This window comes from Aspergillus eucalypticola, assembly GCF_003184535.1.
Source record: "Aspergillus eucalypticola CBS 122712 chromosome Unknown BO83scaffold_2, whole genome shotgun sequence".
Lineage (NCBI taxonomy): Eukaryota > Fungi > Ascomycota > Eurotiomycetes > Eurotiales > Aspergillaceae > Aspergillus > Aspergillus eucalypticola.
Window position 1 is genome coordinate 154,927 of NW_020290276.1, and position 25,639 is coordinate 180,565.

The following is a 25,639-nucleotide window of genomic DNA, read 5'->3' on the forward strand; positions in this document are numbered from 1 at the left end:
ATAACAGAAGGTGGTTAAACACTAACCATCCTAACAAACCTCTCCCCCAACTCCTCCGCCGCCAACGGATTCCCCCCGGTCAACAACTCCCTACAAAGCGTCGTCTTTCCCAACTTCTCCCTGCCCCCCTCCACCATGACAGCCCCGGCATCCCTCAACTGACTCTCCACCTTATCAATCTCCCCCCTCAACAACGTCTCCATAACCTTCTCCTCCGCATCACTCCAACACGTAATCTCATACCCTTTATACACAAACTCCCCATCACCAACCTTCCTCGTACTCAACAACGCCAACGGGCCATGACAAATCGCCGCCGTGGGCTTATTCTCCTTGTGGAAATACCGCAATATCCTGCCTAACTCCTCATCCCCACCGAGATCCACCAGCGGCGCATGTCCCCCGGGGATGAACACCGCCGCGAAGGTCTTCAGTTCGTCGTCGGAGATGCTGGAGAAGGGACGGGGTGATGAGAAGCCGTTTTCGCGTCGCATGCGCGCGATGAGGTCCTGTTCCCGCTGGCGTTCGTAGAAGTTGCCTGCGAAGGTGAGGAGGGATTCGCTGTTGGGATCGGGTTGCGGGGTGAGGCCCTTGGGTGAGGCGAAGGTTACTTCGTGGCCTGCCGAGAGGAGTTTCGAGAGTGGTTTGGCGAGTTCGGGGAGGAAGAAGCCGGTTGGTTGTTCTTGGGTGCCGGTTGAGGTGTTGTGGAGGGGGAAGGAGGTCGCGTCGCTGAGGATTATGAGGACTTTTTTGGGAGGCATTTTGATTGACTTTCTTTGCTTGTTTGATGTAGTGTAGTGTGGTTGGTAATTGGGGTTGATGGGAGGTTTCAGCTGTGGTGGTTGTGTTGGTTGGTGTTTATAGTTGATTGTGATGGTGGTGGTGACATCCCGATGACGTAGGGAGTGGAACAGGTTGTTGGGTGAGAAGTGCTTTGACTCCGTTGTTCATTATGATTTAATGCATAGTGAAGTAATCTGGATCTTGAATAGAATTGGTATGGGATGGTAGGTATTCAGGTAGTGTTGAATTGCGAAAATGTATGCATTAGTCAGTGGGATTAATGGTATGCTTCCGGTTGGTATACCTCGGATGATGGACTTCCAGGCAAATGATGTATCAATCAATAGCATCTCCATTAGACAGCTACTACCTTGACAACTTTTCTCAATTCTTTCACTTAGCGATGAAAATAAATGCAGCAAACAAAAGAGCATAATATGAAATTACGTCAGCCACATACGACTTAACTAACTATCGTTCCAATCTACCATGCTCCTATTTCTCTACAATACTACAATCTGAATGAATATTCCACAACAACATTCAGAGAATAAAAATAATCCATAAGGACAGAAAGAAACATAATGAATCCCCTACCAACCTACAGTACTCCACTTTAAGGGTCCAAAGATCCTCTAAGCTTACCAAGTCACGAGAAACACCTACTTGCAGCACGCAGCTCGTATTCTCCTCACACAGTGGCTTACAAGCAAGCAAAGCGTACACCTCATACACTCAGCATGCATCCTGCATCCACGAATCCTACCATGCAAGTGCACAGACCCTGCACGAGTCATACAGCACTACCCTAATCAGAGAACGAGTCAGCTGCTACATACATATCCACCTTGTAGTCTGTACCCCAGATACAACAATCCCTAATTACTAGTTACAAGTTACAACAGCACATCGTATCCATCGCTAATAATTCCCCTTCCAAGAGTAGATGATAGATCCAGACCCATACCCCGACATTCTAGAACCTCCCGAGCGGCCTGCATGTGGATCCAACCCAGATTTATCCACCTGGGGGAAGAAACGAGAAGTTGAACCCTTCTTCTTCTTCTTCATCTTCTTACTAAGTTCTCGCTTCTTTTATGTAAACTAACTAGGGCTCGGTACCCGCGGATGAACCTCGCTCGCTCGCCTATTATCGGATCTGATAAGACAGCCCAAAGTCAAATCAGGATAGAAGGGTAGAAAAGGGGGGGGGGAATTTGCATTTTTCCGAGGAAAAGTATAACTTCCCGTCAAACGAACCATACTTGGTAGTTTATCACCCTGGGTTAGCTAGCTACGTAGTTCGTACAGGTATGTGTTGGTGTTTGTTGGCGTACATTTCGGATTCTGTCCGAGGCTAATGTACTATCCGTACACCATTGGGATATTTCCTGATCTCCGGGCCTTTTTCCTTCCCCGGGTACTTTTAATGGGGGAGGATGTTACGGTTTGCTATCATCCTTCTCCAGTAAGTCTTACATTATGAATTCTATAATCTGGGGATTCTCTTTTTTGAAAAGGAAAAGGTGTTCCTGACTCGCTTTCCGTGCACTTTGCCGGTCTCCACTGTTGCCGACGTCTCGGCAAATTCTACCGTAAATCCGATTACATGAGGCACTCGAGTTATACACCTCGGAACCTGGCCGAATTGGACAGCTCACTCGTTTCACGATCTGCAGGGCCGCTTCCTGATGGCTAGAAAATTCTGAATGACATTTCTTGGTATGGTATGCTATGCGATGTCGTAACTCGTAATAGGGGGCGAATGGAGGCTGGCTGGACGCTATATATCAGAAAATGAACTATACCCCCCTCAACATCTCTTCCGCGTTATCTCGAAACACCCGCTCCGCCAATCCAGGCTCCTTCGCACATATCCGTAGACATGTTTCGGTGAATGGTTCGATGTCTACGCCAGAGAACCGCGTATGTGGCCAGTCGGTGGCGTATATCACACGGTCCGGAGCGACTTCAAGGAACTCCCGGGCCATCGCTTCCAGGTCTCGATACTCCTCGTCTTTGCTGAGACGGTACGGGGCAGAGATCTTCACGTAGGTCTCTCCGCCTCGCAGAAGCGAGATTAACGAGGAAAATCCCGGGAGCGTATAGGGGTTAAACGATTCCCCGTTGTGTTCAGCTGCGGCCAGATCTGGCCCTCCAAAGTGGTCAATACACAGCTTAACTCCGAGCTGTGGGACAACTCTTTCCAGCAGGGGAACCATATCCAACGATACGTAGACCTGGATAGTCCACCCAAAGGGCCGTACTATTTGCGCATGTTGCAGCAGCGTCTCGGTCAGCTCATGCTCGCTGAGCACCTTGCCCACTGATTTGAGATTCACCCGCACGCCGCGTACTCCCAGCGAATGCCATTCCTCCAGGGTCTCGGTGTCTATGTTGGTCGGATCAATCACCACAACTCCTCGCCCGCGAGAAGGTCCGAGGGTTTTGAGCGCTTCAAGTAGACAAGAGTTGTCCGTTCCGTAGATGGATGGTTGAACCAGTACAATTTTCTCGATGCCAAGGGTAGATTCGAAACTTATCGCATCGTCAACGGTATGTTCGGGGGGCTGATAGACTGCATTCGCGGAAACTGGAAAGCGCTCTGGTTCCACAACGTGCATATGTGTATCCCACGTCCCTCGGGGAACCCGATACTTCAGTGGGATAGGCTGGAGGGTTGCCGTTCCCTCCTTGCATATTTGTCGCTCCTCCTTCAGATGTGCAGTGCTGAATAGGGCCCTCGGAGATTCAAGCAGGCCAGTCCTGGGCTGGAACGTGGTAAGCATTGTGGGCATGGAGGACGAGAGCATGGTCAAGACGTCATCAAGGGCGAGGTGAAGAGGTTGGGTATCGGTAGGAGTGATGGCAGGAGGATAGCAGTAGGTGTAGATGTCCAACACAAGTGTGACAAACTCACAAGACAGCTGAGCCGAAGTGTTCCCACAGCTACTCTTAAGGAACATTTCTGCAACGATATCATGTTCTCTATTAGGCTAGGTGCAAAGCCAAGGACGACCCGTCTAGTCAAAACTGTGGATAAAGACATTACGGCAGCTCATCGGCTTCCCGATTGTGTTACCGGACGGATGCCAGTGAACGTGAGGAATGAAACAGTCCCTGACCCACCAGTCACCAGCGAAAGGCGGGATGGTGTCGCTGAAGTACTACGAAAACCGGTATGATGAGGTCGGAATGTGGCCGCAAGGGAGCCACTCCACGTGAGCGACATTGGATATGTCCACTTGCTTTTCCTGATCGGCAACCAATGACAACTGGAAACGTTTGACTACTTGAACCGAGCAAGATCGGACGTGTATCTAAGCGAACTGCAGAGCCACGGGGAGCGGAGTTGTTCACAGGCAACGGTAATGGCCCGAGTGGATGCAGGCGGAACGACCCGCCCGATCTGACATGCAGGCGAAGTGTGCACGCATGGTGCTATTGAGAATTAGAAGAATTATAGTTGAGTTAGATCTGGATATAGTTGTCACTAGATGAAGTCAGCATCGGGATTGTAGTTAGATAGTTTAATATCAGAAACGGGAAATAGGTGCATACTGCATACCAAGAATAAATGGCGTTCTATTCCAGAACGGTGTCTAGTTGATGCATTAGCGTGTGTACCAAAGAAAAAAAGGAGGAGAGAGAGAGAGTAAAGAGAATTACGGAAGTTGACCGAGAGGCGAGTCACGCCCCTCTGGATCCCGTGCTTCCCATTCCCCCCCCCTGCTGCCTGGGTCCTTCCCTCTCGGCCCTCCTCCTTCCGAGTGGATATTCTCTCCTTTCCGAGTTTTGTTGCTCGCCTCGCTTGTTCTCCGTCCACTCGTCTGGCCTGACTCGTATCGTGTGGCTTGCCTCCTAATCATTCTTCCCCCCCCGGCCCCTTCGGCTACGTACCCAGCAAGGCAGCAATCGGTTCAAACTGGAGCATCCCCAGATTCACTCCATAGTGCTTAATACACATCTATTATCTCGTCGGCTAATATCCCCCAAAATAGCTGATTCCAGCTCCATCGCGGTTCCTCCCGCTTCGCCATCATGGGATGGAAGGCGATTGACTGGTCTCGGTGGACCACAAATCCCTATTATGCCTTAGTGATCTTTATTATAGCCTGTGGCAGCATTCCTAAAGGTAACGTCATCTTCACGCTGTGGTGTTTCATACTAGAGATCGCATTCTGACTGGTGGGATGGGACTGCAGGTTACGATGAGGGTGGCTACAGTGCCAGCGTCAAGCTCGAATCGTTCATGGTCGACTTCAACCTCCTGTCCTCTAACTGGACCAATGATGCCACTGGCCTGGCCAACCGCAAGGCGAACATAACCTCCTTCAATGTGTTGGGTGCTGCATTTGGTGCGCTGTTCTCGCTGGACCTGAACGATCGCTTGGGTCGAGTACGGACATGGCAACTGTCTGTTTTGGTCTGGGGATCGGGCCTTTTCATCCAAGTCTTCTCCTCCGGCATCTATGGTCTATTACTGTTTGCTAGAATTTGGAGTGGTCTGGGCGCCGGTGCCTTAACAGTGACTACGCCCTTGTACCTGTCAGAGATCGGTAAATAATCTCGGAGATTAATGTACATGGACTGTAAAAGTGCTAATATCGACGATAGCGCCAGCAAGGACTAGAGGCTTGGTAGTCAGCGTTTATATGGTGGTCTTGCTCACCATCCTCACTGTGGGTAAGCTAACGCTCTCGTTAACCGCTAGTTTCACATGTGGCGTTATCTGACATGTCTCCGACAGGGTTCTTTGTCAACTATGGGGCTGACCTGCATATGGCCCCTACTCGGGAACAATATCGCCTGGTCCAGTCGATTCCACTAATCCCTACGGGCTTAGCCTTCTTTGCTTCCTTCATTGTACCTGAGACCCCTCGTTATCTGGTGTCCAAGCAGCGGCCCGAAGAGGCGCGAGCTGTACTAGCTCGGTTCCGTGGGAAAGACATCTCCGATCCCGAGGTTGATGAAGAATTCAGTACAATCGAAGCTCAAGTGCGCGCCAAGGCAGCAGACTTGGCGTCTGTCAGTCACTGGCAAGCTTTCAAGGAGTCCCAGTTAAATCCTAATTATCGGCAGCGGTTCTGGCTCCTCATGACCATGCAAACCATCGCCCAGTGGACCGGAGGAAACGGTATCACTTATTACATCTCTAATATCTTCCAGTATGCTGGCATCACTGGAAACGCCGAATCTCTCATCTCCTCAGGTGCATATGGCATTGTCAAGGTCGTCTTCACACTGGCGTTCACTTGGGTTTTCATTGATCTCCTGGGCCGACGTCGCTGCGCGTTGACCGGACTTAGTCTCCAGCTGGCTGCTCACATCTACATGGGCGTTTACATGGGTCTGCAACCGGGCGCCGCTAAAAACGAGAACGCTTCCAATGCCGCCATTGCATCCGTCTTCGTCTACGCCGTTGGCTGGTCCATCGGTCTCTGCACCATCCCGTACCTGTATGGTACAGAAATCTTCCCCACTCGCATACGTAACGTGAGCTACGCTCTCAGCATGACTTTGCATTGGTTCTTCCAATTCGCTGTCGTTCGGGTCACACCCAACATGTTCGTTTCCCTTAACGTCTGGGGTGCGTACCTATTCTGGGCCATCATCTGCTTTCTGGGCATCATTATCCTCGGTATTTGGATGCCCGAGACCAAAGGTGTTCCCATGGAGCGCATGGGCGATCTCTTCGATTGCCCTTGGTACCTTCGCTGGCGTGCGAAGCCGAAGGATGTCGCGTCTTCTTCGGCCTCCACTGCCGGTGAGGGCAGCGTTGATGCCAAGCAAGTGGACAGCAAAAGTGTGCCTCTGTAGACATTTCAGGCACATTACATCTCAAGAACATTTTCTATCTTCGATATATACCCGACATTTTTGATACCTCATTTTACATTACCTTTTACCTATATATTCTTACACTCGTGGAGTTCCCATCTCTGCATTTCTGATGGGGACGATGTTGCATAATTACTTTCGGATGGAAACTGGGGCTGGTTGGTTTGGGACGGACGACATACACAAGATATAAAAGCATGCAGCGTTATTACCATTCATGCCACTCTAGATGGCTTATTATACACTTATTTGATTGTTCAACTGTTCAATTGTAATTCTACACATTCAAAAAATCTCGATAGAACTACATACAGGTGACAAGTACAGATTTGTGATTAGTGTATCGAACCACTATAAAGCCAACTCACTTTCAGTGAAGCATTGTTCCCTCGTAGTCTACAGATACATCTTGCTCCTGGTATCAAGTATGTCTATCCCACCCATAATCAACTGTAGGTGCCATGTTCGTCGTTATAGGCTCCGCATAGGAAAACGCTTCAAACACTTCAGGCGTGATCTCGTATGCGCCAGGGTTATCCAGTGTCAGCATGGCATTTGGCATGCCGCCTATCAGATGTGTAGCAGTCACCTGTGGCATGTTGGTTTGCGACAGCTCGAAGTCGGCAACGGGCGTTTGGTAATTATAGCCTGGTAACATGGAGGGTGCGGAGGTCACGCCAGCAGTGTGCATGGAGGTGATAGGATGGTCGGTTTGAGGTGGTTGCTGCTGTACAGGGGAGACGCGTTGAGAAGTACTGGAGATGCTCGAGGGGGGTGGTGTCTGATGTTGGGAGGGAGAATGGCTATGATGGGTTCGAGGTCGCTGGTGAAGTTGTGGTTGAGTCTGGGTTTCCGTTTGTTGTTGAGGCTGTTGAGTTTGGGCCGTTGGTAGGACAATGTGGATGTCGATTTGAAGCTTTTGTAGCTCCTGGTAGATGAGACTTAGGGCTGTGTTGATCACTGTTGTGCTCATTAGCTGCAATTCCTACTTTCAGTCATAGGCAAACATACCAGGACTTGTCCCCTTTACTCGCTCCAATGCATAGATGCAGTACTTCAACTTGTCGAGGGTCCCCGGCGCAGCATACTTCAGAGCTTGGATTTCGAGCAAGAAAATGGATGCTGCAGTGTATACACTGTAGGAGAGAGACAGAACGACATGACTGTCACCAAAAGTACGACGGTACAGATCGAACAGGGTCAGAATCGTAGTTGCGGACGTCATGCATTGGATCAGATGACTTTTGTCGTTAGATTCGCGGTTCGATTTGGAGCAAAGGACGGGACGATGGAGAAGGATGTTGATGGTATGGTAAAGACAGCTACAACAGCGTTAGAATGGTCGGGGATGGCGACAAAACAGGCAAGGAAAGGGTACGTACTTCAGGGTCACAATATGACTTGGCGGGGAATATGGAGGAAGGTCCATGGGCAGTAGCTTCAAATAATCGGGAAGCTCCCCCCACCAGTCAGCCAGATTAGCGGCTTGTTCCTGAATGCAGTTATAATATTCTACTTCCGAAACCTGTCGGAGAGGATCATAGATATGGATTAATATTTGGTTAAGGATTTCTGCCAGGCCGCACATCTTCATGAAGCACGAAGTAGAGTGAGCCTGGGTGGGCGGATAGTGAGTGCCATCGGGAAATTCGACACCATGAGGCGTCCAAAGCTCGACCTCGGCTGTGTCATCCAAAATCACCCGAGGAGGGCTGACCCGGGAGTGTTGCATGGTTGGGGCACGGCCGAAGTACAGTGAGATCAGTTTATCCCAAAAGTAACAGCTCCAAAAGAGACGGTTTCTGAGCTCGATATCCTCATCGGTCAGGTGAGCGCTATCAGAGTACTTGCGACTGTCGATGTTTATGCCAAGGTCGTCCAGGATCCTGAAAGCCATTCCACTGTATAACCACGCCTGGCTTCGGTTGCCTCGCCCGAACTCCTGCGCACTCAGGAGAAGTAAGGTCTGAATTGTTGGAATGCCGACATAGCCAGCTTTGAGCGAATCATGGAGACCCGATACAGCGCGATGAAAGAACTGCGCTCCTCCTTCGAATGAGTCCAGGATTGGCCCGATTTTTGGCTCCAATTTGCACCATCGTACTGAGTGGGAAAGGAGGGCGTTCAACAGGGCGTCGGTGTAATAGGGACCGTTGACTTTCATATCACCTACAAGATGTTAGAACATCGCCAGCATCTCTAACGAAAGGGCAACTAACGAGTGAATGTAGGTCGATAAACGAAGCCAAAGAGTGGTTGTATCCAACACCAATGTGAATCGAGGAGATACTGAAATGGTTCCTGTCACAGCGAGAAAAATCAATATTGACCCTTATCCTCTATATCTGATGGTTTGGCCGGAATAGACTTACGGGCATGGTGGCCATCTGCTCAAAGGCCCGTTCCCGCCATGCATTGTTGATAAGCCGCTCCTTCCGTCCCTCCAGTTGCATAGCCAACCGGGACGTCGAGGAAGTCTCGTTCAAGACGCCACTTGGTAGCTGGAATAAGCTGGTCGGGCCGTGGAACGATATTCGACCATCGTGTTCGACCTTGAGACCCTCGAAGTCTCTAGCGAGCTCCTCTTCATTTTCGTCTTCTTCTTTGATGCGGGTTCGGATACCCGGGCTGGCGCTAGACTCGCCGGGCGATGCAGGGGAGGCGCCCTTCCGCGACACGGGTTCCGGGGGTTGTTGGCTTCGGAGCTTGGAAAGAGCATCTTCCAGCTGGGCGACGCGAGCTTCCAGCTGCTTCGTATAAGATAAGGTTGGAGCTCTAGCAAATAAAGAGTCAATAGTGATCGACAATTTTGCCGATAGGGCAATACAAAGCGGGTCGGGCTGGTGGGGGTGGAAAGCAAAAGTCCCAAGAAGCGAGGGTGAACAAAAGGATAAATAAGCCACACTCACAGACTATAGACGCACACCTCGCCGCGTGTCGCACATCGCGAACATGACGGACTGGCTCCGTTGCATTTCACCTAGCCGGCCCAGTCAGCACTGCCAGCGAAGCGAAGATGATGATTCGACATATTAATCTCGGAAGTCATCCGAGTCAGGAACGTAAGAGGGACGAAGGAACCCACCTTTCGCTTGCGACAAGCCTCGCAGGAAAAGGCGCTTTTCCGGGGAAGGTTGGACTTTGTAGGCACGTCGGCCATGCCCGACTGCTTGGATTCTACGACCATGGAATTGGACAATCCAGGATGGCCGTGGGGGACGGGACAGACGTCGCAGCAGCCTCCATGGAAGAGAAGGGAGAAAAAATCACGATCACGCGAAAGGGAAAGGAAGAGGGGGAGAGAGGGGCGAGGGGAGAAAGGGAAAGGGACGAGAGGGAGGGCGAGTGGGGGTCAAAGGGAACCAGAAAAGTGAGACGACGATGGCCACCACAAGCTTAGGGGCGCACCTTAATTCCAGCCAAAAGACTTGAACCTTTCCCTGGGTCGTGGGGGGGCAGAAGAGCGGCGCGATGATGATCAGATCAGAGGTGGGCCGTTGAGAAAAGCTTAGAAGTCCTGTAAAGCCTTATCGATGGATTCTTTTGGCGACAAAACATTCAGAGAGTATGTTGATAGGAGATCACTCCAGTCATCTCGACTGTAATCATTCGCGCCCTCACGGGTCATTGTAGCAGTCGACGGGCACTCCGATGGGCCGATCTTGTAGCGGGAGAGGCGGCGCCGGAGCAATTGGGAAAGATTGGAACGCAAACCGGCATGACGATATCTCGGGCGAGTGCGACTGCAACACAGCCAATCAGGAGGCCGCACACTGGGGGCTCTAACCCTTTGCGGCCATCAAATTCAGGCAGCGGTAGATGGATCAGGCATGCAATTTAAGCTTAATCGAACAATCACGTGGCACCCATACTCAAGTATACAGAGACCGCGTGAGAGGCGATCCTCTCCCCGCCAACACCAACAGACACCTTGCGTGCAAACTGAATAGTTTCTATTATACATGGTTTATATCTACACGTCATCGTTATAGTATTATACAAATTGCTTCTCCAGCTGCACCAGCAGTTCGTGCACGTCATCTACGGGAAGGGGAATGGCCCGAGGGTTCTTCAACGCCTTCTCGCCCAACCGTTGGGTCAGGATATCTTGCAGCTTCTGCACCCCACGCTCAGGCTTGCTCTGCAGCTGACCTGTCACGTCCACCGTGATGCGAGAGGCAGCAACATCCTTGGGACCCAGGATGAAGATGAGGTTGTATTTCATCTGCTTGGCACGTTGGATCTTCTTGTTCAGCGATTGACTACTGCTGTCCACATCGATCAAGAATGTGGAGTCAACCGAGGAGATAGGCTGGGGCGCATCGGTCCCCATCTGGCCTGGCTGAAGGGCGCGGAATCCAGAGATCTTGGCAGCCGCTTCGTGAGCCTGTTGTACGACGGCCTCATCTTGGTTCACGGTTAGGACGATGCCCTGGCGTGGAGAAAGCCAGAACGGCCAGCGACCAGCGTATTCCTCAATGAGCAGCGCCAAAAATCGCTCCAAAGAGCCGAAGTTTGCCCGATGGATCATGACCGGGGTCGCCTTGCCTGGAGTCTCCGGGTTGTAGTCCTCCTCACCTTCAGCGACCTGGTACTCCAGCCCAAATCGCTGAGGGAGATTCATATCGAGCTGAATGGTGGAAAGTTGGTGGTATTTGCCGGCTTTGTCTTGGAGCTGAATGTCGATTTTGGGGCCGTAGAATGCTCCGTCACCTTCATTCATGGCCCATTCCCTGCCCGTATTGTCGAGTGCCTCGCGCAATTGGGCTTCGGCACTATTCCACAACTCCAAACTACCGATAAAGTCCTTCTCTGGCCTTGTGGAAAGGACTAAGCGATACGGCCCCAGTCCGAATGTTGTCATGACCAAGTCTACGAATCCAAGGGCCGATGCGATTTCACCCTTGATCTGCTGTGGCCGACAGAAGATGTGCCCATCATCTTGGTGGAAACGGCGCACACGAGTAAGCCCACTTAACGAGCCCGAAACCTCATTCCGATGAAGCGGGCTGAAATCGGCGTAGCGGATGGGCAGTTCCCGATAAGAATGCGTCTGCGATTTGAATAGCAGGCAGTGGCCGGGGCAGTTCATCGGCTTCAGGCCGTAGGATTCATCCTCTCCCGCTTCTCCGTCCGTATCTCCAGTGGCTCCCCTACCGCGCACCTCGTACATGTCATCTTTGTAGTTCTGCCAATGGCCGGAGACTTCCCAGAGGGAACGTTTGTAGATCGTCGGGGTCAGGACTTCGCGAAAACCATATTGGAGGTACTGCGTGCGGAGAAAGGTGATGAGTTTGTTGATGATATGGGTGCCATTGGGGAGGAATAGAGGCGATCCGGGACTGTAGACCGAGGTTGTGAAAAGGTCCTGGGAGGTACCCAGGGCGCGATAATCGGCTGGGGTGGAAGACTGAGTCTGAGGCTGGCCGGGCTGCGGGTCAGAGCACGAACAGAGCCGGGACGACGTCGATGAGAGCCATTGCGCCCTCACTGATGGCCAAGGGGTCAGCCGTCCTCTGACCGGAGGTTTTCGAGAAAGCAAAGGCTGCCGTAACAAGGGCGACAGTCGACGCATGGTGGAATCTAGCGAACAGAGGCAGCGACCAAATGGTGAAACTGGAGGATTTTCCTCGGTCGCCCGTGACTGCAAACGCGAGTTCCCGATTGGGAATCGCGTTCCCGTGATTGTCCCCCACCGACTTCATCGGGTGGCTGGACGTTTGAAAGACCGATCTAGATATACTATCGTCAACTAGTTCAGCTATCTGCCTCTTTTACTTTGGGATCGGCGTCCTGGTTCACCGCCGCTCACTCACCGTTATCGCTATACTAGTTCATCGCTTATTCTGTCTTATCTATGTAAATATTCTTGCTTCACGTGAGCCACTCCAGTAACCCAGTCCTGTCGCATTCCCTACTGTTTTACGATAGCACGGTGCTACAGTAGAAGAAATCATTGACTGACCTTGCTAGTATCGCTATATATTCGATGCTTCGCACATGTGCATGAAATTTGTCACAGTATATGGAATCTCATATCGTTAACCCTTGCTTCCAACGGCTCGCGTGCGCGTTGTCTGTTCACCAACACCGTGTAGTGACTCAAAAGAGACTAAAGCTCGCATAAAGCGACTATTAGCTGGTCTGTATCTTGTGACCACAGATCTTGATGTCTACCAAAAGTCCTCGCCCCCGGGACAGCTCATTCCTGGGCGAGTCCTGGGTTGTAGCTTCTCCTCATGAGGAGAATGAGCAACAAGATGAACGTCAGCCATCTGAGCCTTCAAGCCCGACGCCTCGACCAGCTAGGAGGAACCCCAACTATGGATCTGAGTCCATGTCTACCTCCACTTCATCAGCCTCGGGACCAGAGCTGATCATGCCGTCAATATACGAAGCGCCTCTATCAGAAGGATCTTGGGTTGCGCCCACTGCTCGTTCCCAGCGCTCTCTCAGACGCAGGCCTCAAAAATCGCCTAAGGATTCGGCGCAAGCAGAAAAAAAGCAGTCTCCTCCACCCGAACAAGATGTCACGGCGGCAACGCCAACACAAAGATCTCGCCAACCAAAAGCAACCCAGCCTCGCGCATGGAAATTCTTGGAGTCATTCCTACGCTTAATGATCAATTGTGCTCTTATCGCCGCCATTGCTCACATGCTCGTTCTTCCCGAGATAGTCCAGCAATACCAGACGCTTTGTTCTTCGGACAAAATAGCAACTCTATACCCAGCTAGTTGCATCCCACCATATCCCCAGCCACAACTACCCCGCCACCAACCAGCCCCCCGGGACCCCGTCACTAACTCACAATCGCGGCTCGAGACCCTGCTCAATTCGACCCTTAACGAAACAGACCCTCTCGCCAACACACTAAAACAAAGCGAATCCAAGCTGCGCGACATCCACACCGACCTCAAGCACGCCTACCCAGGCAGCAAACACGAACTAGACCTCGAATTCACAGGATGTCTTCAAGCCACCCGCATCGCAGCGGGGAAATTCGACTCGCTCCGAGCCGACATCCGCTCAGCGGTAGACAGTCTGATCGCCAGCGGCGACAACATTCAGAACCTGAGTCAGGACGCGCGTCACGCCACCCAAATGGCCCGACGAGAACAATACCTCGACCAGCTCACCACGCGCATGCAGTCCAAAGCCGATTCCCTCTCCAGCGACCTCGCCACGCTTGACGACCACCTCGAATCAATCGGGAGCATTGTAGCCCGCGAATCAAAACAATCCAAGCCAAGCTCTTCTACTCCTGCGCCCGGGCCTAATAATTTAGGGCCCGAGCCAGGACCAGAATCAGACCAGCCACCTCGTCTGCGCGCCTTTGTTGACTCCCTCTTGGGCGTCAACTTACCTGCCATCCTCCGTCCAATCACCACGGAGTCAGAAAGCGCCCTCTCCAGCCCCAGTCCCTCACTAGCTGACATATTCCGAGAAGCGTCCACCAATCATCGCCCGGTCATCAAGGTCGTCCGAAACCTATCGAATCAGCTTCAGATACTGCAACAAAGAAGAACTTCGGCTATCTGAGCGCAAACTATTGAAAAGCTAAATAAAGTGAATATGAGACATGCATATGAAGGATATATTCCTTTTTATTATGATTCGGACTGGCCAAGACAGAGGAAGTTGGGGTAAACATGCAAGTTGGCGTTTAGTTTAATTCTTGGATGCAGTGCGCGGCGCTATTATCCTTTGTTTTTCTTTTCCTTTTTTGATCACCTGTCTTTGTTACAGTCACACGTGGGTCTCACGTTACACATGGCTTACACCTACCTGTCAGGAACAGTTATCTAGTCTAGGTACTGTTTACCCCGGAGGGCCAAGAAACCACAGCGTAGCACGGCGCGTACGTAGTCATTATATTCGTTACATGGAATTGGGGTTACATTGGATTTAAATTGATATGATTAAGTTTCTGAGCTGCTAAAATTAAGCCTCTGATTTTGTCCAGCAAAGGAGCGTCCGTCCGGGAAAAGACAAAAATAGAACCAAAGTAGTAAAAAAGACCCATTTCGCAAAATATCGGCAGGTAGAAAAAAGAAAGCGAGCAAGATGATTCATTCCAAGATAACAACCGACAACATTGTAAAATAAGAGCAAGACAGCAATTAAACTTTCCGTCTGATAGCCAGTGTGGGTAGGTGGGAAGATAAACCCACATGGACAACTCCTCCTTCTTTCAGATAATATGTACTTCCAACGGTTCCAAATAAGCTATGCAGTGAAAGCAGGGGAAAGGGGTGAGTGGGTGGGTGTAAGTTTCCAAACGACCCAAGAAGAAAAGTGAAAAAGGTTGTTGCATCAGGGATTGGGCGTCGATAATGAATGGGGGGACAATTTACAAGAGGGCGGCGAGGAGACCAGCGAAGAGAAGGCTGGTGGAGGCGCCGACCTGGGTGGCAGCACCGGTGTAAACGGGGGAGGCACTGGCGCTGGCGCTGGAGGAAGCAGAGGCGGAGCCCGAGGCAGAGGCGGAGGAACCGCTGCTGGAGCCAGAGCCAATCAGGGCAGTGGAGGAGCCGGCGGCGGCGGCGCTGGAGGCGCTGGTGCTGGACTCGGAGCTGGTGCTGGAGCCAGAGCCGGAGCCAGAGTTAGAGCTGGTGCTGGAGGTGGAGGTGGAGGCGGAGCTAGAGCTGGTGGTAGAGCCGGTGGTAGAGCTGGAGGTACCGTTGTTGACGACAATGCTGGTGTAGTCGCCAGACTTGTCGGAGTAGGTGTAGGAGGAGCCGGGGTTGTAGTTGGTGATGGAGACCGACTGGACAGTCATAGTGAAGGGACCGTCGGCGTAGTCAGTCTCACCACCGGCCCACTCGATGGTACCCTCGGGCTCGGAGGAGTCACCAGCAGCCCAGATACCAAGCTTCAGGCGCATGGGAGTCTGGGGGTAACGAGTACCACTCTCAGCATCGCTGTAGTCAAGGGTGCGCACGACAGTGCCGTCGATGCTCCAGGTAGTGGCGGATTTAGTCCACTCAACGGTGTAAGTGTGGAAGGTATCCTGGGGGGTCGACACAGTTGCCCAAGTAGCACGGTCGTAGGAGGAGGTGTCACCCTTGCCGAAGTAGTTGGTCTCAATCTGAGTGGTGTCACCACCAAGAGCTTCCTGAATATCCCAATTTGGTTAGCCTACTACCCCATGCATATTGGGTGATAAGGGTGCAGCTGAGTGTGCATGATAGGGTTGGCAGGGGCAACAGGGGCAGTCAAATGATGAACCATGAGACTGAGAGGGATTTTGAGAGCTTACCCAGTCGATCTCGTCGAGATCGTCCGACTCAAGGACGATACTGCTGCAGATACCGGTACCATTGGCAGCCTTCATGACAACCTCAGCCTTGCCGAAGAAGAAGTAGAAGTCGGTCTCAATGGTAGGGGCTTCACCCTCCTTGCTGATGATGAAGTTGGCACCCTCATCGGTAAAGGTGACATTGTTGGCGGTAGCAATCCATCCACTGAACGAGCCAGAGGTGAAGTCAGTGGTGAAGGTGGTGGAGCTCAGGGCCGTATCAGCAGGGCAGGTCTCTGATTGCTCGGTTAGCTCTGAACAGATATGGGTGTGAACAAGAGCAACGTACTGTTGAGAGGGTCACAGTCCGTATAGGTCTGCGCGGTGGCCAAGGGCAGCAGCGCAGCCAGCGCGGCGGCAGTTTTGGAGAAGTACATGATGTTGTAGCTGTGGGGGTGGTAAATGCCAGAAGCGACAGACTAGAAGGTTCTTCTATGCTAACAACGAGGGTTAGAGCAAGAGACCAAACGAAGGAACAAACTCCTGCTTGTGTGTCCGGGGTACGAAATCGAAGAGGCGGATAGAGTCGGGGGATGCTCAATGTATTAAATAGTAGTGAAGTAACTAGTAGGTGAGTCTAGCAGAGAAAGCGAACGACAGACCCAGGAACCCGGGCAACCAAAAAGGGAAGAAGAGGGGAATATTAGACTTCTGTTACTATGGACCGGGAAGTGGGCAGGATACTGGTACTAATAAGGTCACAGTGAATGATGCTAGCCAAGTGGGTGCCGCTATGGAGACAAATTGTATGATATTAATACTTCCCCTGAGGGAGACTTCATCCGCTACGGAGTAGTCACGTCGAGCCAACAAGACCCAAGGATGATAACTGGGGGCAAAAAGGTTGCATCCCCTGGTTTGGCCGTGCGAGGATTCTGGGCAGGCACCGGACAAGGTCTGCGTCACGGCTGAGGTGGTCAGACACGGTGACTGAAGGAGGAGCAAAGGACGACATCGATCTAGTGGAGTCTCGACTGGAGACGGCCCCAGTGAGAAAGCCAGTGTTGGCGGCTGTGATAGGCGCATGCCCATCCGCAGAGGCTGGCGTTATCCACTTTTCGACTCGGTCGGGAGGATCGTTCGTTGCGCTGACCGGCCGGGGAAAGCAACGAGGGCGTATGCACTGTGTGGTCCTGCGTAGTGCGTACACACTGTAGACTATACGAAGGCGGAGCGAGAGAGGAACAAAAGCTTGTGCCTGCCGCGTGTCTTACACACGCTCTGATTTGCTGTTTCTTGTTTTTCTCCCTCGGTCCCCTGCGCCGCTTTCATCCTCCCTTTCCAGACGATTTTTTTTCTCATCCCCCTTGTTCTCACCTGTCTTTTTCTCCTTGAAACCGAGGGTCATCAACGGTTTAGCCAAGGGTTGGAAGGAGTCCAAGATGTCATTCGCTTAGGGTCCGACGAAGGAATGGATAATTACTACAAGGTGGTAACGATCGGGTCACCGTGGAGCAAGTCGGTGTCGGTCCTTTTTAGGCAACGATGCAACAACTCCGAGAGCCAAGGGGGCCAAGTATTTAACCACGATTTTGCCACGGTCGCATATTGTGCACATAATATTTCCGCGCACTTGTGATCCAACAGTAGGGTATTCCGCTTGCTGATCCTGTCAGAGAAATGTCGCAGCATTGACGCTGCGATGCAACTGAGGCCAATCGATGCGAGCCATGGATCAGGTACATTGGACCTGTGGTTTAACCATTAGAACAGACTGAAAATGTAAACACTGTTGTCCAATCTAATGGTCATAATACCACTAACATCCATTGGCCGTAAGTAGTCCGAAAATAAAAACTAGAAAATTAAAAATGAGGACCCTAACTAATTCAGGGTGCAATAAGCACAACTTTTGCCCTCGGAGGGACCGTTCCAAAACTTTCTACCGGCGTTGGACAACACTCCGGAGAAAGATGTTATAAGTCTGGCAAATGAAGAAATAGAAACTTCGTCTAAGCGCCAGCTCGGTTGGCCAAATGTTTTGGAGGTGAGGAAGAGAAGAGTGTCTCAGCCGGATAATATTATAACAAAGAGCTTGAAGGCGACTCGAGAAGGACCATATTTCTGGCCCTGAGAAGGAATCAAGAGAGTTAGGAACTTACTTACCCACTCCCTCAGCCCATCAGCGATAAGCAGACGCATTCGGGTAGAGCGTCCGAACTACCGAGCGCTTCTGGCTCAATTTCCTGGAGGTTAGACTAGGGAATGGGCCAATAACGTGCAGGAGTCAGAAGTACAGGTGGACAGGGTAATCAAAATCAAAGGGTGTCTGTCAGGCGCATCAGCCTCAATCTGAGACAGACAGGGGAGGTCGTTTAGTTCATTTGATTAACCCGTCCCCTGAAGGAGGGAGGACGACAGGAGCCGTCATGAACCCCTCATCCTTCATGGATGAAGCTAAAGGATGCAGTGGATGCAGCTTGTTGGATACTTGGATTGTCCAGCCTTTCCGAGTTCCGTGAACCCTTCGGTCACCTGCCGTAATCTACCCAATCTAAGACTGGGGGCTGAACTTCTGCAGTTACCATACCATACAGGCTTATCTCACCACATGTAATCATGAAATCACGTGCCTCATTGTCTCCCGCCTTGATGCCTGCAGGTGCCTTAGCATCTGCCTGCTACGAAAGGTTGGGGAAGGCGTGCCTCAGGATGCGCATCTTGTTGGGCGAATCCCAATCCAGCGCCACGTTGATCACCCGACCCTTGTTTCCCCCCTCTTCTTTGCACAAACCCCTTATCCTCTTCCCCTCCCACCTTCTTGTTCAAGGACAACTAACCCCCCCGGTCCTGCAAGGCTCAAGCCTGTGTCTTTCCTCCATCAAAATATGGTTCAGAAACCTAGCAAATCCATCCATCGCGCTAATCGGACTCGTTCTATCGCCGGCGCTGCATCCTCCTCTTCCCCGCTAGATCCAGACATGGACCGGAAAGTCTACATTCCGCTCTGCTTCTGTCTGATCTCCTTTGCGGTGATGGTCTATGTCAACTGATCGGAGACTGTGGGATCTCATCTACCACGGTCTTGAACGAACGTACTATCATCTCAGATCACGGCATAATACTATCTACTCAGGTCGTAAAGCCATTGAGTCCACGCTCTTTTGACTTCCTACGATATCAACGATAACCCACACCGCATGCCCCACCCGAACAACGCCTCGGCATCCCAACGCCCCATTCAGACCGATAATTTTCACTCACTTGAAAGCCAGTCTGGGTACTGCTTTCGCAAAGCTCAGAACCACCATTCATCACCATTGTCATCAGCCACGCAAAATGAGTAGAAAGATCGCACCGTATGGGACCGCAACGGGAAAGGGCCGGTCGATCGACGACGCAAGCGGGAGGGCACTACGTATCCCACTTACGGGACCTCGGCCGCGCCACAGCGATCAATAACAGGTGCCAGCCAAACCATCTCGCAAACCCGCGCCATATGCAGCTGCACCTGTCTCGCAATTTTCCGAACAAAACACGAGAAAATCGACCTCAGCGCAACATGTTGGAGTTAAGACATTGTATTCGACACTAAAGAGAAATCCATCTGCTTAGTGACGTACGTACCCACGTACGCTGGACCGCCACTATTGCTTGTTTGTGTTTTGCTTCTCTCAGTGCTAGGCCAGTTGCCCCGCATAAAGGGTGACAACAAACAGGCCAGCAACCAGCCTCTCTTTTTCTTTCCTATGTGGAATTGCTATCATTTTGCATTTCGTTATTCTACAATACCCAATAAGGTGAAGAAATTCAACCTACTGCGCCATAACATATTCTTACTATTACCCTCAAAGCCTAAAAAAGCCTAAAAATAACTTTTTAACACCACTACTATGCATTAGTGCTTTCTAACTAGCTCATATGACCAATATCGTAACCCAACCCTTCGTATTCTATCTCCATAGTCCATATACACCACTACCCCAACAGTTAGAGCGTACTGTCCCTGTGGCCCAACCCCGCCCAAAACAGAATTCAGTTAAACATCCAACTAGCCATGCATTAGAAGATATCAGTCTAGACTAGTAAAAGCAACATCCGCCGGGATAATGCCGCCATCCTAAACCGGACCGATAGCACGCGGTGCCCTAATTCCCCACAGCATGGATAAGACAACCGCCCAAAAATAGCCGGCATAACAACAAGCCCCAAAAGACATGACAGTAATGTATGGAAGGAAAAGAAGTAGATTGGACCACCTGGAAGCTTAAATTCAAGACATTTTTTTCGGGGCAGTGCTTCTTTGTCTTAGCTAGTAGTTTACTCGGAGATTGAAGGTCTATACATAGATTCATTAGTGTCGGAAGAGGTTTGAGTTTAGTACATAGTACTAGATACTAGATAGATATCGTTGTCGCAAATAAAACGGAAGACAAACCACTTATTCCAACTAAATTCATAGATAGTAGTATCAGAGCAAGCACGCCGCCTACTACCACTCCCTCCGTAACAAAAAAATCGGTAGCAACCAGCTATGTATGTGGATATGCCTAATCTAAATTAATGTAATGACCTGGCGAAGCGGTTGGTGTCATAAGCTTCCTCTAGCCTTGGAATGGTTCCATTCTCAGAAACTTCTCCCGGAGTTCTAGTGCAACGGTTTAGTTCATTGGTTATCTGTCTGTCTAGTTTGACAAGAACGAAACTGTTATCGATTGCTACTTATGTCTGCTGCTTTGTAGGGCAGCAAAAAAATGAAAATCAGATCAGGTCGTGCCCGGGATCGAACCGGGATTGCTGGAATCAGAATCCAGAGTGATAACCATTACACTACACAACCTTAGTTTTTGAATCGGCGATTATTTTGACGATATGATGCTAATCATATGAAATAGAAAATTTCAGTCAGGTATGTATCTTAGTTGCTTGTATGCATTGGTAAGAAAAGTGCCATGATATATGATCGTGAGTGTGTTGTGATGGGCTGTTGTTCCGTGTTATCATAAGGATCGGTGAGCCCGATTTCCCTGTGTTTCCTACGGTTAGTAGTAGATTTGCAGGTGGTCGCTTTTGTGTCACGCTGGTGATTTGCATAGATAATTAGCATTTGTCATTCTATATCTTTGCATTCGGTATACTTACTCTTCATGATGGCTTGTGCTCGGTCCAACATTCCCCAATGCAAGGTACCCATATGTATGCCGTCAATCCCTCCACTTTCATTTCCAGCACCCATCCAATCGTATTCTCCGTGCCCTGGCATATCCCTGGCCAGCAAGGGGTACAACGGCTATAGCCCTTGTGTCTGTCATCGACCCCTTCCTAGCTTTCGGTCCCTCGGCACTCCCAGGTACATGCAGTCAACCGTCAGATATACTTTGGTTCCAGCCATATCAACAAGCACCGGATACGCCATTGGCATCGGATTTATCCGGTAGATGGTAATGCAGGAGATAGCGTATCTTCCTTGGTCATTGAAGGACTCTACACATACTACATCACTCATCACTGTTCCAGTTGTTATCGGCTTAGCGAGTATCATGTACCCGCGCTCTGTCAACACACCCACCAGAAGATATACACTACGGTCTCCTACAACCTTGAATTCTTTCCTCTATCGAGTAGCAAAAAGGTCGTACCCGGGATCGAACCGGGATTGTCGGAATCAAAATCCGAAGGGATAACCATTACCCCATACGACCTGAGAGTTTCGGAATTTCGCAAATCTAGAAATCTTGGAATTATGAAGTTGGTTGTGTGGGATTGAGAGTATATTACGGGTGATTGTTATGTTTGGGACGCTACTGTCTGGGTGTATAGACGGGGGAATGGTGTAGTGAGCGTCTTGGGTATCCCAGCGTGCGTTTATGAGTGATAGTGGGAGGATGTTGATGGGTGGTTGTAGCATCATTTGTTGTGTAGTAGTATTTTGATCACACACGGGAAATATATAGTTAGTAAGTAGCGTACTGAATGACATCACCCGAGGAGCCGACAAAATCAATGACCTGCCAGGACTTTATCTAGAGCTCGACGAGATCACCTAGCACTTCCGTATCATCTAGATGTCTGCAGTGGTCGCTGCCCACCACGATAGTCCCGAAACAAAAGACATAAACGCAAGTAAATCAACTCACCGGCATCATTGCCATCAACCACACCCCCATAAGGTGACCTGAACGAAACACCAACCCTTTGTCCACCTGGTCCACATGATACCGAAAGCATCCGGCCCTGTATCAGAACATAACGAATATACTTTCCACCAACTCGGCCCAGAGTACATATCAGTAAAAGTAGCCGAGCAGTGGAACCATATCCTTCCACCGTCTCCGAACAAAGTGTGCATGCAAGTCTATGCAGGGCAAACCCGTTGCTTTGTGTGGGCTTAATTTCGACGAGTCTAGATCGAAGCCCTCGACCCAATTTCCATCTTCTAGTCAAATGTGGAACTGCCTCATATGTGGGGAGCGGCCCTGGCCAGACACATGGCCATCCATAGCTCGTGGGAGGGGCCGTTGACGTATCTTCGGTAGGTGAGCCGTGGAACTAGTGGGTATGAGAAAAGCCGTTGGCTGAGGGGTCTGGACTCCCAAGGACTGGGATTCCAGGGTACTGGAGTACCAATGTTAGCAGCGTTATGTGGTTGGTTGTTGGATTGAATCAATGGTTGAATTTGTAGTCTTGCTGAAATTCGGGTTGGGTGTGCGAAATTTACTAGGATAGTTAATGGGCATGCCAATGGGGGCAGTTAATGACGGTGCACTGGTGTAAGGGACACTCATGCATTGCAATCATAAATGCCTGATATCATGGAGAAGTTGCAGGCAGAGGGCACAGGGAAGAAAAAAAGAAACATAAAAAGGTCGTGCCCGGGATCGAACCGGGATTGCTGGAATCAGAATCCAGAGTGATAACCATTACACTACACAACCGTATTTGTTGAAAGATGAATTAATACTTTGCTACATAAACGTATCATAATTGAAGCTGTTGCCAGAGCTCGGGACTCAACGACCACAATATTCAATGAAGATATATATCTCCAGTGACTAGTGGTCACTGACACCTACAGTACTAATGCCACTCGTCTACCAATACCACATCACTCTTGATAGGGCAATCTTTCAACGAGATACATTGACCAGTCTATAAAACCGTCAATCAAGATATATCTATCAATCATACTACCTCTAGGGTATACGCACGCTGTTGCGAAGATAACCATCGATACAGACACACCTATTGGGAGCGGCGGCGCAGTAGTGGGTCAACTCGCCTGGAGGTTCTGGGACTTCACGTGTTCATATTTACGATGTCACTAGCTTCAATGCATCTGTATACCCATTCCTCCAGTCAATCTAGGCACATATGTTTGGTCAGTAGTAATCGAGCTCCATGCGAGCTTCGCCTACGCAAGAAAGTAAGTTCATACACAAGACGGCAAAAGAATAAGCGTGAGTCCCTACAAGGCCAAGAGCGAGCAGACAGTAGATGTGCTTCATAATGCAGAGCAGTGAGACAGGCTTTCGTAATGGTTCAAGAAGAGGAAGAAGAGAGATCGCCTGGTCTGATGTCAATTAAACCTGCGCCATCCAATCTCCAAAGTATTCATATGCCTGTGAGTGTATGCTGAATGAAGGGTTGCGTTATTTTGTATCATATTGCTTCTTCTTCTCCCTCATGGAGCTGATCTCATATTGCTGATCATCCCCATAAATATTTCCGTGTAACACCATCGTTGCGGCACCACCAGAGGAACCATAGAAGGATTCAATAATCTGAGTAATACAGTCATAGATAGACAGGAAACTCCATATATTACTGTTGCTTTTCTGAGTATCTCGCGGTCATCTGATGGAAAAACCTATGTCCAGATACTGACTCACGTTACACGATCTCCCTGTCGACATCAGCTATTAGTGACTATTGCTAACTATCGATAATTTGTACTACAACTGACCGCGAACTCACTAACAATAATAACTTTACAAATTTGTGATGGTTAATTCAATGACTGCCGAAGTAAATCGTAAGTCCACCATGCTATCCAATAACAACCTCCAAATGATCACTCATATCTAAGTACTACTGTTGAATATACCCCCAAACCAGACCAGCTAAATTCAGATCTAAGGCCAATAGCATGTATGCCTAAAACCATCTCAAAGACACAAAAAAGCCCTATAGTATTATCTATATCCTCATACAAGAGTCCCTACCCACACAACACAACCAACACAACAACCCTAACACCCCAAAATCTCCCTCACCGCACCCCTAACCTCCCCCTCATCCATAATTCTCAAACCGAGTCTCTCATTCCAATTCCAGCGCATAAACTCCCCACCCAAATACCCCTCCCCATACATCATCTCATAATAATAATTAATAATAGCTGACATATCCCCCCTCTTCAACCTCTCCTCCGACTCCTCAATAAGTTTCTTCACCTCAACATCCTCTGGGGTCCCAAAATCTACCCCAAGAACCTCAGAAACAATCTTCGTCAACCCTCGCTCCGTAACCACAGCCGAGCAAACATAAACAGGCTGATTAGTGGCAGCTTCGAAATGAGTAGGCTCTAACAACTTAACAATAGCAGTGGCGATATCACTCAACAGTGAAACGGCAATCTTTTTATCACCGCCATCATGGTAGACAGCTTTCTTGGTCATGGGATTAGGGCCCAAGACGCCGTACTTGAGGGCCATGTCGAAGAAAGCGCCGGTGTTGAGAGAGGTCCAGGTTGTAGGGGAGGAAGTGTCTGGAATGATAGAGTTCAGGTATTGGCGAATCAGGACCTTTTCTTTGGCGATGGGAAGGTTGATGGTTAGGGGGGACTCCATCATTGTGGTGTATTCGGATGGGATGAAGCGTTTGACGGAGGCGGCGATGCAGGCGTCGATGATGGTCTTTTCGGAGGTGAGTTGGGGGGAGAGGACGGCGCTGTGAAGGGGTTAGTTAGTGTTTGGGGAAGGTAAATAGACACGATGTTGCAGTGGTTAGTTATGGACGCACCTGATGACGACGTCCTGGCCGGTAAATGTAGAGATCAGTTCGTCTTTGTTCTGATAGTCGACTTTGATGACCTTGAGGCCTGCCGGGGCTGGCTTGTCTGATTCCTTGCGCTGGATGGCGGTGACTTCATAGCCGGCTGCTGAGAGAGCGCTTGCAATGTGGGATCCGAGGGTGCCGGTGGCCTGTACGGTATACTCTGTTAGATATGATGATTGTATGGGTTGATATGCTTGTAGCAGTAGTAAGTATACGGCGTACCCCGAGAACTGAAACCTTCCTGATAGTAGTCATTTTGACCGAAGAGAAATAAGCAAATGCTCAGAGGAGACCAGCTTGATCAATCCAGAAAAATATTACAGTATTGGGAAGATACTGCAAAATAGTACTACATATATTGACCGCCAAAATTGATTTCACTCCTCTACTATATACTTCCTATGATGATCGTCTTCAACGGCGATAGTCCCAAGTCGGCGTTCCGATGTGCCGAGACGCCGACTTCAGGGTTGATCTCAACCCCGATTTGGGCTCAGTTACTGCACTGCATCTGCATATTCACAGTAAATTGATAAGCAATTCCAATGGGATTGACTAATGGGGTCGGAGTCTCGGAGTGTCATTTGTCAGCCAGCAGAATGGCATTTTCCCTGAGCCTTCGAGAAGAATATCTATAGCATTGATGGCCGTTTGCCCACTAGAGAGGACATGATGCGACGTGAAAACCTATCTAAGATTACGAGACAGCGGAGCCGCCA

The 25,639-nt window shown here is 50.0% G+C and overlaps 9 protein-coding genes and 3 non-coding genes across 12 annotated transcripts; 2 read left to right on the plus strand and 10 right to left on the minus strand.

Annotated features, from left to right (window-relative positions):
- Nucleotides 1-14: 14 nt before the first annotated feature.
- Nucleotides 15-944, minus strand: BO83DRAFT_352125 (type 1 glutamine amidotransferase domain-containing protein; the record flags this gene model as incomplete). The annotated part of the gene is made up of 1 exon (XM_025528978.1): nt 15-944. The coding sequence occupies exon 1, from the start codon at nt 759-761 to the stop codon at nt 15-17; it is 747 nt and encodes a 248-aa protein (XP_025392531.1). The 5' UTR covers nt 762-944.
- Nucleotides 945-2,585: 1,641 nt separating this feature from the next.
- BO83DRAFT_303040 (putative TIM barrel metal-dependent hydrolase) lies at nt 2,586-3,572 on the minus strand (the record flags this gene model as incomplete). Its single annotated transcript, XM_025527173.1, has 1 exon — nt 2,586-3,572. The coding sequence occupies one exon, from the start codon at nt 3,570-3,572 to the stop codon at nt 2,586-2,588; it is 987 nt and encodes a 328-aa protein (XP_025392532.1).
- A 1,036-nt stretch (nt 3,573-4,608) lies between these two features.
- Nucleotides 4,609-6,879, plus strand: BO83DRAFT_374377 (putative MFS quinate transporter). Its single transcript, XM_025530185.1, has 4 exons — nt 4,609-4,918; nt 4,989-5,342; nt 5,401-5,469; nt 5,534-6,879. The coding sequence occupies exons 1-4, from the start codon at nt 4,825-4,827 to the stop codon at nt 6,601-6,603; spliced, it is 1,587 nt and encodes a 528-aa protein (XP_025392533.1). The 5' UTR covers nt 4,609-4,824; the 3' UTR covers nt 6,604-6,879.
- Nucleotides 6,880-10,289, minus strand: BO83DRAFT_374378 (putative C6 transcription factor). The gene is made up of 7 exons (XM_025530186.1): nt 9,710-10,289; nt 9,534-9,604; nt 8,997-9,399; nt 8,844-8,925; nt 8,007-8,793; nt 7,636-7,946; nt 6,880-7,584 (listed from the first exon to the last, which is right to left on the minus strand). The coding sequence occupies exons 1-7, from the start codon at nt 9,809-9,811 to the stop codon at nt 7,046-7,048; spliced, it is 2,295 nt and encodes a 764-aa protein (XP_025392534.1). The 5' UTR covers nt 9,812-10,289; the 3' UTR covers nt 6,880-7,045.
- A 270-nt stretch (nt 10,290-10,559) lies between these two features.
- Nucleotides 10,560-12,206, minus strand: BO83DRAFT_374379 (threonine--tRNA ligase MST1). Its single transcript, XM_025530187.1, has one exon. It carries the CDS (start codon nt 12,197-12,199, stop codon nt 10,619-10,621), a length of 1,581 nt encoding a protein of 526 aa, XP_025392535.1. The 5' UTR covers nt 12,200-12,206; the 3' UTR covers nt 10,560-10,618.
- A 182-nt stretch (nt 12,207-12,388) lies between these two features.
- Nucleotides 12,389-14,517, plus strand: BO83DRAFT_352141 (uncharacterized protein). The gene is made up of 2 exons (XM_025528980.1): nt 12,389-12,502; nt 12,598-14,517. The coding sequence occupies exon 2, from the start codon at nt 12,794-12,796 to the stop codon at nt 14,162-14,164; it is 1,371 nt and encodes a 456-aa protein (XP_025392536.1). The 5' UTR covers nt 12,389-12,502; nt 12,598-12,793; the 3' UTR covers nt 14,165-14,517.
- On the minus strand, nt 14,343-14,887 carry BO83DRAFT_78088 (uncharacterized protein). Its single transcript, XM_025537605.1, has one exon. The coding sequence runs from the start codon at nt 14,796-14,798 to the stop codon at nt 14,520-14,522; it is 279 nt and encodes a 92-aa protein (XP_025392537.1). The 5' UTR covers nt 14,799-14,887; the 3' UTR covers nt 14,343-14,519.
- On the minus strand, nt 14,887-16,440 carry BO83DRAFT_78102 (glycoside hydrolase family 16 protein). Its single transcript, XM_025537606.1, has 3 exons — nt 16,213-16,440; nt 15,885-16,159; nt 14,887-15,740 (listed from the first exon to the last, which is right to left on the minus strand). Exons 1-3 carry the CDS (start codon nt 16,298-16,300, stop codon nt 14,976-14,978), a joined length of 1,128 nt encoding a protein of 375 aa, XP_025392538.1. The 5' UTR covers nt 16,301-16,440; the 3' UTR covers nt 14,887-14,975.
- Nucleotides 16,441-20,631: 4,191 nt separating this feature from the next.
- On the minus strand, nt 20,632-20,703 carry BO83DRAFT_t46. The gene has a single exon. It is a non-coding gene; the product is annotated as a tRNA-Gln (tRNA).
- Nucleotides 20,704-21,493: 790 nt separating this feature from the next.
- On the minus strand, nt 21,494-21,565 carry BO83DRAFT_t45. The gene has a single exon. It is a non-coding gene; the product is annotated as a tRNA-Gln (tRNA).
- A 1,161-nt stretch (nt 21,566-22,726) lies between these two features.
- BO83DRAFT_t44 lies at nt 22,727-22,798 on the minus strand. Its single transcript has one exon. It is a non-coding gene; the product is annotated as a tRNA-Gln (tRNA).
- Nucleotides 22,799-24,112: 1,314 nt separating this feature from the next.
- On the minus strand, nt 24,113-25,243 carry BO83DRAFT_413511 (aromatic alcohol reductase; the record flags this gene model as incomplete). The annotated part of the gene is made up of 3 exons (XM_025534491.1): nt 25,143-25,243; nt 24,885-25,066; nt 24,113-24,812 (listed from the first exon to the last, which is right to left on the minus strand). Exons 1-3 carry the CDS (start codon nt 25,173-25,175, stop codon nt 24,113-24,115), a joined length of 915 nt encoding a protein of 304 aa, XP_025392539.1. The 5' UTR covers nt 25,176-25,243.
- Nucleotides 25,244-25,639: the final 396 nt, after the last annotated feature.

What these genes read in the sequence shown, in the direction of transcription:
- BO83DRAFT_374377 (XM_025530185.1), top strand. Translation starts at nt 4,825, where the DNA reads ATGGGATGGAAGGCGATTGACTGGTCTCGGTGGACCACAAATCCCTAT. An exon ending in CTGTGGCAGCATTCCTAAAG is followed by an intron (nt 4,919 to 4,988) that starts GTAACGTCATCT and finishes ATGGGACTGCAG; the next exon opens with GTTACGATGAGGGTGGCTAC. An exon ending in CTTGTACCTGTCAGAGATCG is followed by an intron (nt 5,343 to 5,400) that starts GTAAATAATCTC and finishes TATCGACGATAG; the next exon opens with CGCCAGCAAGGACTAGAGGC.
- BO83DRAFT_374378 (XM_025530186.1), bottom strand. Translation starts at nt 9,811, where the DNA reads ATGGTCGTAGAATCCAAGCAGTCGGGCATGGCCGACGTGCCTACAAAG. An exon ending in AGCAGATGGCCACCATGCCC is followed by an intron (nt 8,926 to 8,996) that starts GTAAGTCTATTC and finishes TCGCTGTGACAG; the next exon opens with GAACCATTTCAGTATCTCCT. An exon ending in AGTCATATTGTGACCCTGAA is followed by an intron (nt 7,947 to 8,006) that starts GTACGTACCCTT and finishes ACGCTGTTGTAG; the next exon opens with CTGTCTTTACCATACCATCA.
- BO83DRAFT_78088 (XM_025537605.1), bottom strand. Translation starts at nt 14,798, where the DNA reads ATGTGGGTTTATCTTCCCACCTACCCACACTGGCTATCAGACGGAAAG.
- BO83DRAFT_374379 (XM_025530187.1), bottom strand. Translation starts at nt 12,199, where the DNA reads ATGCGTCGACTGTCGCCCTTGTTACGGCAGCCTTTGCTTTCTCGAAAA.
- BO83DRAFT_352141 (XM_025528980.1), top strand. Translation starts at nt 12,794, where the DNA reads ATGTCTACCAAAAGTCCTCGCCCCCGGGACAGCTCATTCCTGGGCGAG.
- BO83DRAFT_78102 (XM_025537606.1), bottom strand. Translation starts at nt 16,300, where the DNA reads ATGTACTTCTCCAAAACTGCCGCCGCGCTGGCTGCGCTGCTGCCCTTG. An exon ending in GGACTGTGACCCTCTCAACA is followed by an intron (nt 16,160 to 16,212) that starts GTACGTTGCTCT and finishes CCGAGCAATCAG; the next exon opens with AGACCTGCCCTGCTGATACG. An exon ending in ATCTCGACGAGATCGACTGG is followed by an intron (nt 15,741 to 15,884) that starts GTAAGCTCTCAA and finishes TGGGATATTCAG; the next exon opens with GAAGCTCTTGGTGGTGACAC.